A 12,078-nucleotide genomic window follows, 5' to 3' on the forward strand; every position below is an offset into this window, starting at 1 on the left:
GATTATATTTGGTGTGTAGCTCCTGTATGGTGATAAACCCCTCTTAAAATGAAGATAAAAAAAGTATGCTCCATGGATGGATGGATAGATGAATGAATAGATTCATTCATCTTTATCCTGTTAATGTATTCACCTTACTAAAAAAAAAAAAAAACAAGCAGCATAGTAACAAAGACTACCGTGATGACATTAAGAACAGGGGTGACAATATTTAATACTGAAATATGTTCTGGTCATAAATATTTGTAAAATGAGTGTAATGATGAGTTCACTTGTAATCTCTAGAGTTAATGTGATTGTTAATCTGTTTTATAGATGGCTGCAAAGAAGAGGTCTTCAAATGGAGACTACAAATCGGATTCAGAGAAAGCAGAGTGAGTGTTTTATGCACTCTATTGTAAATGGACTGTATTTATAAGGGCTCTCCTGCCACATGTTTATCTACCGGAATGCTTCTTGGCGTAGCTCTGATGATGGTGAGAAGAAGGACCACGACAAGGCCAAAGATGAAGCCCCTCCCGAGCTTTCACTGGAGAAGAAAGCCCCCAAGAAGAGACTCGGCATGAAGAAAGAACCACCAGAGGCCTTCACAGCCAGCTTCTTTGCTGGCTTGGAAATCTACCAGACTAAGATGCTGGTTAGATTGTTTCATTTACAGCTCCTCCAATTAATCACTGATGAGTATTTGATGGACATTTTTTACTTCATGCATTTTACAGAACTACCTGGCCAGGAACTTCTACAACCTGCGATTTTTGGCACTCTTTGTCGCATTTGCAATCAACTTCATTCTTCTCTTCTATAAAGTGAGTTCAATGCAGATTGCAAATGTGTAAAAAATAACGTTAAACAAATGTTTTTATGTTGTAAGGTGACTGGCGATAACTCTGATGAAGCGGACCCTTGGAATGGTCGAGGGAGAACCGGGGAGGAGGAGGATGAAGAAGACGACGGCTCTCTTGAATATTTTATCCTACAAGAGAGTACAGGCTACATGGCGCCAACACTTCGCTGTCTGGCAATACTGCACACGGTTATATCTTTTTTGTGTGTAGTGGGATACTACTACCTGAAGGTACACACAATGAACATTTTCACACTACAAATACAAATGTGGTTCACTATATAGACAAAAGCATTGGGCCCACTATTCTTTTCTGACATCTCATTGAAATTGTCATGTCACCAATAATAATTAATTTAAACCTGTGTGCGTCAACATGTTTATAGGAAAAACATTCTAGGGTATGTAAACTTTTGATTGTGGTCATTTGTGTGATTTCAATAGTCATTATGATTTACAAAGGCAATACACACTTGTAACCACAAATGGCTTCACCTGACCACTATCCGTAAATGTTTTTCCTATTATCCCCAAAACTGCCAATGTTTCACAAATTCTGCAAGGGTACAGGATGTAAAGTTATGACCACAACTGTCAGTACTGGAAAAAAAAAGAGCCACCCCAAAAACAAAGCGGGAAAAAAAAGACACGTTGACATTATGAGCACAATTGTAAATGGTGAAAAAAGCTCACTCAAAAAATACTTTGTTACTCGCTTAACTTGGGTCTGTAATATAACGCTCTGGTTTTGTTCGGTGACATCTTGTAGAAAAAATCCATATTTTGTCCGACTTTAGATTTGAAATTTCCCTTGAATTCTGCCTTTCATGGTTCCACTGTACTTTTGTCTTTATAGTGTACTTTCCAAATAAACCAATTTATAATACAGATGATCAAAACATCACAAAGGAATAAATGAGTGACTTGTCGTGTGTATGTGAGGTTCCTCTGGTGGTATTCAAGCGTGAGAAGGAGATAGCCAGGAAGTTGGAGTTTGCTGGACTCTACATCACAGAGCAGCCATCAGATGACGACATTAAAGGACAGTGGGACAGGCTGGTCATTAATACGCCGTACGTCTGTCCAGCTTATTAAGATCATTGCTTTATATTTTCCAAGAGTGTCACCACATTTTGTTTTCATGCCGTTTTGTTAGGTCTTTCCCCAACAACTACTGGGATAAATTTGTCAAACGAAAGGTAAGACATTGAGTATTTTATACTCAAACTAAAATATTGTATATTTGCGACAGCAGTAGCTAAGTCCTTAAACGGGAAGTCAACCCAAACATATTTTTTTCAAGAATATACTCTATGCAGGCCCACTAGTTGAAACAAGGCATTCTGATGAATATTGCGTTTGTAGAATAAGAGGTAATCCACCCGTTTTTAGCCATCTCTGGGGGTGGCCATTTTGTCACTTCTGTGACCTGTAAATGACATCACAGTGTCTCATGGCCCAGGTAACGACTAATCACAGCTCACCCGTTTTCTGAAGCTGAGCCATGATTGGTTGTTATCTGAGCCCTGAGACACTGTGAAGTGATGACAAAATGGCCGCTCAATGAAATGGCTAATAGCGAGTGGATTTTGTTGCTTAACTCATATTCCACAAACGCAATATTATTCAGAATGCCTTGTCTCAACTAGTGGGCCTGCACAGAACATATTCTGGAAAAAAATATGTTTGGGTTGACTTCCCTTTTCAGAGGTTTGCTTGGATAAGAAAAAAAATATATATATATTTTTAAAGGATGCTTATTTGCTTCCTAAGCACTCTATAATTGCGTTTGGGTCGGCCACCAAACCACAACTCGTCCCATCACTCTTGCCAGAATGTGATTCTTGTGTGCACGAGAAAGAAGAGTGTAAATTGAACTCCTTTAATGGGATTCATAAAGTAATAATAATAATAATAATAAGAAGAAGAATAATTGTCACCATCATTGATTATTCTCTCAGTCATCTTTGTTTGTCTCTGGTGTCAAAATAATGTCTCTAAAGATAATAAGGCTGGATTGTATGAAGTTATCACATTGCAACACGGTTGACTGGTTTCCAAACGAGAGATCCTGGATTTGAATCTCTGATTGTCTGGCTTTTCTCAGGGTATTCTGGTTTCCAGTACTGTATATTAGCTTCATTAAAGTCCATATCCCTGGAAAAAAAAAAAAAATTGAGTGATCTCAAAATTTCAAGGCAACACATTTCAATTGAATTTAGTTGGGCAGTTCAACAAAATATTTTAAGTTTGTTTGGCTAATGTGAAAATGATCTTTCCTGTATTTTCAAAAAAGAAATAAAAGTTTACAGAACGAATTGTCCCTTGTATTGTCCTCCGACTTAAAGATATAAGGAAAAACAACTCAGCAAATTGTTTTGGAGCAAACAACTTGCTTGCTTTGTTGTGCTATCTAACATTGTTGCCATAAATGTCAATAATTCATATTTTAAACTTGGTCCAACTAAAATGACAGTTTTAGCCCGACAAAATACAAGTTGCGTTTTTTACATTCCCCTGCTCCTGTTTTCCCTGTAGGTGATCAAAAAATATGGTGATCTGTATGGCGCTGAAAGGATTGCAGAGCTGCTGGGCTTGGACAAAAGCGCTCTGGATTTTAATCCAACAGAGGAGGCAGTTACCAAGGAGGCCTCATTGGTGTCCTGGTAAGAGAGGAGATGGTTAAAGAGGCATTTCTTGATGAAATAATATTTTTTCTGTCGACAGGTTGAGTTCAATCGATACAATGTATCATATCTGGAAAATGGGGGTGGTGTTTACAGACAACGTAAGTATGGATGGTTGGATGGATGAATAAGTGAATAAGAAAATGTAATTAACTTCAAATGTCTTGCCTTATCAGTCATTCCTTTACCTTGTGTGGTACACGACCATGTCCATTCTGGGCCACTACAACAACTTCTTCTTTGCTGCACATCTACTGGACATCGCCATGGGATTCAAGACGCTCCGCACCATCTTGTCCTCCGTCACCCATAACGGCAAACAGGTGAGACACAGTGTGCCGGCGATTGTGATGGTATACCCTCATGAATCAGAATTAAGAATGAGCAGTTCATAGATAGAACAAGAAAGCACATTGTAAAGTAACATTTTTGTCCTGTATGAAAGATACAGTATGCCAATGCGATTGACTGACGACCAGTCCAGGGTGAAAACCGGTCAGCCGTGAACCTATAATGAGGACAAGTGGTATAAAAAAATAAATAGATGTCGCTTTCTAACAGGAGGGCTATCCTTGTGTGTGTGTGTGTGCAGCTAGTGTTGACAGTGGGTCTTCTGGCCGTCGTTGTCTACCTCTACACTGTGGTGGCCTTCAACTTCTTCAGGAAGTTCTACAACAAGAGCGAAGATGACGACGAGCCAGACATGAAGTGTGACGACATGATGACTGTAAGAGAAAGACTCTGATACTCCCTGAGTGGAATCAGTACAGTGTGTCTGTTGTAAGTGTCACCTTTCGTCCACAGTGCTACTTATTCCACATGTATGTCGGTGTGAGAGCGGGGGGTGGCATTGGTGACGAGATTGAAGATCCGGCTGGCGATCCTTACGAGCTGTACCGCATCCTTTTCGACATCACTTTCTTTTTCTTCGTCATCGTTATCCTCCTTGCCATCATACAGGGTGAGGCCCATCATTGTGACATTATTTTTAATAAATGAAAAAAGTAATACGACTGCACACAACTGTGCCACATACAGTAAATACGAGGGGTGTAACGGTACGCTAAATCACATTTCGGTTCGGTTTATTGGAAACTTCGGTTCGGTATATTTTCAGTACAAAAAAAAAACAGATTTTTTAAAAAATGTTTATTTTGAAAAGATGACAAGTACATTTTATTTTAGAAAAAAATTCGGGTGACATTCTAAGAAATTACACCAGAGTAAAAAATACACTAACAATAAAGATCTCTTAATTGTGTCAATTATTAAGACACTGAAATCTTTAAACACTCAGCATCAACAGCCTGTAACACATCTAAGTATTCAAGTTAAAGACAAGTTGTCATTACAGTACATATACACTTTTTGTTATGAAAAAATACACACAATAACAGTTACAATTATTGCTAACTATTAAAACTCTTTTTATAATGAAATACAGTAACTTTAATGTCTTTATGAAATTGTATACACTTTTTCGGCATTGAAATCTTTGAATGTTCAACAGCATATTGTAATGAATTGGGTTATCTGTGTTGTGGTCGGATTTGTGTTGTGCTGAGTTGTGATGTTTCCGAGGTTCATGGATGCATCGTAGGGCTAGCGGGAAAAGCAGCGGAGAACGAAGAACAGAGCTGTTATACTTTGTTTTTGGCTAAAAATACTGCTTGCTTCCTCGTCTAAGAAACATTTAAAGTTGGATATTCGTTATTATGTTAGAAGTGTTAGCTGCAACATAGCCGCCGATCTCATGTAGCAATGTCGGCACACAACTTTGGGACTTATACACGTACCTTTCGGCGATTTTAACAGGTAAGCTAGAATGTTCCCAAACAGGAGACTGCAGTGTACGGGGCTGGCTTGTTTGCGTATGCCATTATAATGCCAATTATCCATGCATTTATGGGTTAACATGGCTTCTGGTGTCCTGGCTCCTCCTTAGTGCTGCCGCCCTCTCCCGCATGCAACAGTCACTAGCGCTCGTGCGTAAGCTCGCATTAATAAGTGGACCGAACCGAACATGCCATACTGAAACGTATTAATACACCCACGTGCACCGTTACACCACTAGTACATACACTGGAGCAGTTTATCATGAAATATTTAACGACTGTATTTTCCGGACTATAAGCTGTGACTTTTTTCCTAGCTTTTGAACCATGCAGGTTGTAGACCGGTGCTGCTATTCTGTGCATTTTTCTTCCACTAGTAGCGACGCTCTAACCGGAATTAGTACCCCGGTAGCGACATCAGCGATGATGCATCATGCACGGGCCCTATTTTTCAACATAGATAGGTGCGGTTTATATAAAAGCGCGGCTTATGTTTTTTTTCTTTTTTCTTTTTTTTTTTTTAAATAGAGTGGGTGCGGCTTATATAAAGGTGCGCCTTAAAGTCCGGAAAATACGGTAATAACATGACAAAAAACAGAAACATTTCAATAACGTCTATTATACTGGCTCACCATAGATGCTGAATTTTAAATATATTCATGTGTGCAGATCATGTACATTCATGTGCACAGATGTCTTTTGTTAGGGCTGCCACACTGCCCTGCTTGCAAAGCTGACTAGGACCATCGCAAAAATAATAGTTGTCCACTGACCCCCGCACAATGGGCAATTTAGCATAAGGACTCCTTGCGATCAGAACTTCGCGAGCATATTTAGACAGAAAGAGGACATGGGTGAGATTAAAGATGTAAAAAAATGGGGATATTTTGAAAGGCAGGACTCCTTCCCGTTCATTTGAATGTAACCAGCGTGGTACGTACGCAGCTCGTATATATTTTTACCACAAGCTTTGCTATTTCTTCCACAGGTACATATGGTGTAAATCACAATATAATTAATGTTTGTACTGTATTTCCGTTGGTGGTATGTGGTGGGCAGCTGTGTCCCACTCGCTTAATAGCCGGAAATTGATTTTTTGCCTCTGTGAAAGCTGCATTTCGATTGGCTATAATTTGCTACGGCGCCATATCGTGTAACTGCGATTCAAATTCTCAATCACCGCAAAACCAGAGGCTGAGACTCGACCAGTCCTAAAACACGTGAGAGAGAAACAGTACGAAATGAAGATACTGTTAAGAATAAATCAATACAAATTTATTGAACAAAATATTTTAATTTAGCCTGCAAATGTGCTTGTAATAGTGTTTTAGGCCATCAGAGAAAAAACCTTGCTGACCCTGACGTCTGCCACTATTAAGATCATACACATAGAAGCCCTCTGCACTTAAGTTAAGGTATCAAGAATGTTACAATGTTTTGATGGTGGTTGCAGGTTTGATCATTGATGCTTTTGGAGAGCTGAGAGACCAACAGGAACAAGTCAAAGAGGACATGGAGGTGAGTGAAGATTTCAGACAAACAGACATAGAATGAGTGCATGGGAATGGACACTCTTTTCCTCCTCATCTTCATAATTTCTTCTTTTTCCCTCATCAGACTAAATGTTTCATTTGTGGGATCGGAAACGACTACTTTGACACGACGCCTCATGGCTTTGAGACTCACACTTTGCAAGAGCACAATTTGGCCAATTACCTGTGAGTATTACACTCGTAAGAGTTCTATACTGTATTGTGTCTTTTCTGTGTGTAACCATTATGACGTTTTCAGTTCTTTGTAACAGTAGTAGTGCCCAAGTCACTCAAGGCATCCCCACCAGCTCTAAACATTAAAGGAACTTTCAGAAATGTGTGTTTAGTCAACTTCTCCGTTGTAGAAGTGCTTCTTGCCAGCGAATCCCATACCAAAACGTACATATTTGATGTCCATCCATCCACTATCTTTGTTGTTTAGTGTTGCTATGACTGATGTTTATGTGTTTCTCTTTCATTGACTCTGTTAAAAGGTTTTTCCTGATGTACCTCATCAACAAGGACGAGACTGAGCACACTGGCCAGGTGCAGCACGATTAACTGTGATCAATTCAATTAGATTGAATCAAAACTGGTGTGACCAGAAATTGCATGTTAATCCTAAAATCATTTTGCAGAGCCAAAACTGCCTATAAAGGAATAATTTATTATTGTGTGCCTCAGGAATCATATGTGTGGAAGATGTACCAGGAGCGCTGCTGGGATTTCTTCCCAGCCGGAGACTGCTTCCGCAAGCAGTACGAAGATCAGCTGGGATAGAGCGGATGCTTCCTCTTTACCTCCTTCCGGCGGGGCGCTGCTGCTCTAATCTGCAGCATGAATGCCCCCACCCACATTGAGCGGAGTGTGACTAAAATGACATGTTTAATCTAGCAAAGAAGAGAGCTGCCCTTGCTACCCTCACTTTGGATGTCAGCCTCCAATTCACCTTGTCAGGTTTTGATTTGGCGGGGTACTTTTGACAGCATTGCCTTTTACTCTGCATAACCCCTCCCACCAATCATTGCACAGTGTTATGTTGTCTTGAGAAACTAGTGGGGTGTGTGGGGGGGTTAAGAGACAATTTGTCAGTCAAATTATGCACAAGAATCCAACATAATTATTTAGACAATGTTGAGACTTAATGCCAAAAGAAGAGTGAAGTGCATTTGTCGTGTAACCTTGCAAGTGAAGTGTAGAGGCAAACAGTATTATGTAAAATATAATTTTTTAAAATTGTTTTCCATGAAGTGCCTTATACTGTAGTAGCAAGTCTACATTACAAAGAAGCTATGCAAACCCTTGTGCTGTCTTTTCTTATTGTAAGTAGACTACAGATTTTTTTCATTTAACATGAGAGAAGAACATGTAATTTATTTGTTTTGCTGAATGCAGCATACATGCAAATGTTACATGTTGTATAAATGACATCTGAGTTGACTTGGAACAGCAAACGTGTAATTGCTATCGTATGGCCGTTTGTATGTAGTGGCTCTGCAGATTTGTGCATTTCTTTTGATGGGACAAAAATAAACTAGTGCCAGAAATTACTTGGCTCACTGTATTTTATTCTTAAAAATACTTAATCAATTTGTGTGTTCAGTTTAGTTACTCACAAATGCAAGATAAAGTTTGAGCTTCTTTTAGAAAGAAAAACAAAATCAAAAATATTTGCCTTAATGTACAGTCCTGTGCAAAAGTTGTATTTTTTGCCATATTTGTTTTAGCAATGTTCAAAAAGGTACACATTAGTGGCGTATGTGACGTGGTGGTTTTTTGTAAACCCATAGGCCCCCTTGTGGTCAAACTTTATATATATATGTATATATATATATGATTTAACTTAACTGAACGATTTTCACTGTGACACAGAACTGAGCCTGCGTCAAAAATGCAAGGAGTGAATCTGATGAAAAGCAAGTGTACAATTGGCCATCGACCATTAATCTAGGAAATACCTTTACACTAGATGGCGCCATAGCCAAGTGAGGTACATGACGTACAATGGCAGGCAGAACAATGAAATACTCTTCCACTAGATGGCATAAGTTACACACGAAACGTGTATCCACTTTTCTTTTGAAGACGTGGATACGCTGACCTTAGTGACCCAAACGTTCCATATACTCTATGTTTATAGTGTCCATATGCAGTGGTATATTTAGATGAAGTGCATAATATACATGCCAAATTAATAGAAATGATGGGAACAATACTGCCTGTGATACAATACAATAGAATTTTATTTATATAGCACATTTCACAACAGCTACAGCTGTAACAATGTATAATCTTGTTGTGTGCTTCAAACCCTTTGTTGTTAGATTGGATCTTTTATACATGCTTTGAAAAATGTATTATGCAAAATGAAATATATTAAGAGCACATTTTTCGCACGTTTTTACGTATTTTGGCCATGTTCAAAAATAGCATTTTTTTTGTCCATAGTCTACATCTTGTTAGGAAGTACGTGGTCCTATGTGGCCCCCCAGTAGCAATGATAAAAAACATGTGGCCCCATCCAGTATAAAAGTTGCCCTTCCCCGCCCTACATACTTCCTGTTGTGGCAGTGATCTCATGCTTATTCCCACTCATAATGCGGCAGCACAACATTGCTATTTATTTCTGATTAGGACATGAAAGACGTATGATTCATACATTGCAAAATAAATAAATAAAAATCCTATCGTGTTTGTGTATAGCGATGACACAGGGTACGTCATTAGTATTCATTACATCAGTGTGCGTAAAATTTCGAGGAATGTTTGTTTAACATCATTCAATAATAATTCAATACGCACTGTTCTCATTTTGCAAAGGAAATATTATACAGAAGTTTTTGATTGATGATGAGCGAACTGTATTTTTAAGAAAATTGCTTCTATGAAGCTGACATTTGAGTCAATATATAGCAAAATTAAATATAAATTAATTAATAGATTTGTTGCTTTCTCTTAGCAACAATCTCCTCCATATCCAATGACGGACAACAAGTAGTCAACCTGCTCAAGTGTGGATGATCAGCAGTCTGTTGGGGGCGCTAGTGTATTTGAGAAAGCTGTCAGCTTCTCAGATGATCTCATGGTGGTCTCAGAGGATTTTGTTTCATCACAAGACAGCAGGTGACCTCTTCATCAGCACCATCCCCTCCTCCAGTCCTTTTCACTTTTTTCTCCTGTCTTCCAGCATCAACATCAAAGCTTGCCATGATGTCATCTTCTAAATATGAAGGCAGAATTTCATGGTTGGATGTGAGTGACCTCTGTGATGACCTCGCCACTCAACAGAATGTTTTGATTTATATTTCTGAGTCTAAAAAACACCATCACAATGTATATTATTTGATTCTACTATTCTGTAAATGTCTTGATCAGAAGGCCAAACATTGTCCGATAATTGGCAGGATATGAACAGATAATTCTTTTAGCCGTGTTTCATTGGATAATTATTTCAGTGTGATGCACTCACCTCATTATTTAGCTTACAATTTGGGTCCATATGGCATCTGGCAAGTAAAACTTCATTAGTCCATGTTTGTTGAGCCTCTGTGTGCGCATGTGTGTGTGTGTGTGTGTGTGTGTGTGAGACCCCCAATTACGTGGGATTTACAATGTATGTTTACACTGACGCCATGACAGCTATTTACAGATGATGTCAGAAATTTTGCAAACCCTCCTCTGTGACGTCATATTTACTTGCTTTGTACAATAAACAGCTAATGTTTTTCGGATGTTGACATGCACTTTATAACATTCTTAATCACACAAAAGTATTTCTGTCTATCTATCTATCTATCTATCTATCTATCTATCTATCTATCTATCTATCTATCTATCTATCTATTTATCTATCTATCCATCTATCCATCCATCCATCCATCCATCCATCCATCCATCCATCTATCTATCTATCTATCTATCTATCTATCTATCTATCTATCTATCTATCTATCTATCTATCTATCTATCTATCTATCTATCTATCTATCCATCCATCCATCCATCCATCCATCCATCCATCCATCTATCTATCCATCATCTTTTTTGTCTCATGTAACCTCGTGCCTTAAAGTGTTGGTCCAAACTGAAACTGCAGTGTCTTGATGAACGTACTCTCACCAAATTAAACAGCTGTAGCATTTGTGATGTAGGTTCAACCGTGCCAATATTAGCACATAACAAGGGTTTTTATGTCGTATTGGCTAATTGTATGTGTTTAAAAAACACTGTGGTTTCAACAGGGGGAGATGAATAGCCTCTATTACGAGCATTTAATCAGTGGCTGGCCTAGTGCTCTCAGTTTCCTGCACCCGCTGGGGAAAGATAAATGTACAGGATATTTCATCAGACCCCTCACATCAGTGCGCAGGATATGAGCCTCTAATTCTGTCTGTTTTGTTTTGCCTTGGTCCCAGGCACACAAAGACGGCAGGGATGCTTCACACGACGCCATGAGGACTGGCACAAAAAAATGATTAAAAATAAAGCACAGCATGTGACATGGGGCATTGTGTGAATATGAACACTAATCTAATAATTGGTTAAAATGAGCTCATAGGGCAACATGGTGGATAGTGTTTAACATATCTGCTTCATAGTCAAGAGGTTAAATGAAGCCCGTAACTTGTCCATTGTGTGAAATTGTGTATGTGAGTTTGAATGCTTGTTTTGTTTGCCCTGAGATTGAATGGTAACCAGTCCAGGATGTACTCTTCCTCTCACACTAAGCTGGTCGACCTCACCTGTGACCCTGTTGAGAACCAGCGCAATAGAAAATGGATGTATGAAAGATGACTTTATAATAGAATATTTGGACAATGGAAATACAGTGTACATATCATTGTATCATAGAGGTTTTTTTTTCTATCTATCCGTCTGTACGCTTTCAGTCTATACACAGGTGTCAAACCCAGATCCGGCAAGCGACATCATTTTATGTGGCCCGCAAAGGCAAATCATGTGTGTTGACTTGACATGTTTCTTTGAAATTGTCTTCACCGGCAACACCACATATGAGATATTGCAAGCATTTATTACCAATCCCTCCTTTAAAATACATTGAAAAATAGTTCAACAAACTATTTACTGGCTTCTGATTTCAAAACTAGTTAGCCATCAATTTGTTGTGCATATGTGATAAGGCGATCATATATTTATATGGGTTCACAGTTGTAACGGCC

General features: G+C 38.7%; 1 protein-coding gene across 3 annotated transcripts in view; it reads left to right on the forward strand.

Moving 5' to 3' along the window:
- LOC147137521 (ryanodine receptor 3-like) overlaps positions 1-8,439 on the forward strand; it is a 93,187-nt gene extending 84,748 nt beyond the window's left edge. For all 3 annotated transcript variants that reach the window (XM_086049936.1, XM_086049938.1, XM_086049937.1), the window contains 15 exons: positions 316-374; positions 466-637; positions 720-806; positions 872-1,075; positions 1,787-1,917; positions 2,001-2,043; positions 3,383-3,510; positions 3,572-3,632; positions 3,708-3,854; positions 4,124-4,258; positions 4,336-4,492; positions 6,820-6,884; positions 6,984-7,084; positions 7,393-7,444; positions 7,583-8,439. In XM_086049936.1, coding sequence (XP_085906062.1) covers positions 316-374; positions 466-637; positions 720-806; positions 872-1,075; positions 1,787-1,917; positions 2,001-2,043; positions 3,383-3,510; positions 3,572-3,632; positions 3,708-3,854; positions 4,124-4,258; positions 4,336-4,492; positions 6,820-6,884; positions 6,984-7,084; positions 7,393-7,444; positions 7,583-7,678 — 1,638 coding nt within the window. In that variant the 3' untranslated portion in view covers positions 7,679-8,439. The remainder of the gene's footprint in view (positions 1-315; positions 375-465; positions 638-719; positions 807-871; positions 1,076-1,786; positions 1,918-2,000; positions 2,044-3,382; positions 3,511-3,571; positions 3,633-3,707; positions 3,855-4,123; positions 4,259-4,335; positions 4,493-6,819; positions 6,885-6,983; positions 7,085-7,392; positions 7,445-7,582) is intronic.
- Positions 8,440-12,078: the final 3,639 nt, after the last annotated feature.

Source organism: Filicampus tigris, chromosome 13 (genome assembly GCF_054856515.1).
Source record: "Filicampus tigris isolate MCC_2025a chromosome 13, RoL_Ftig_1.0, whole genome shotgun sequence".
NCBI classification, from domain to species: domain Eukaryota; kingdom Metazoa; phylum Chordata; class Actinopteri; order Syngnathiformes; family Syngnathidae; genus Filicampus; species Filicampus tigris.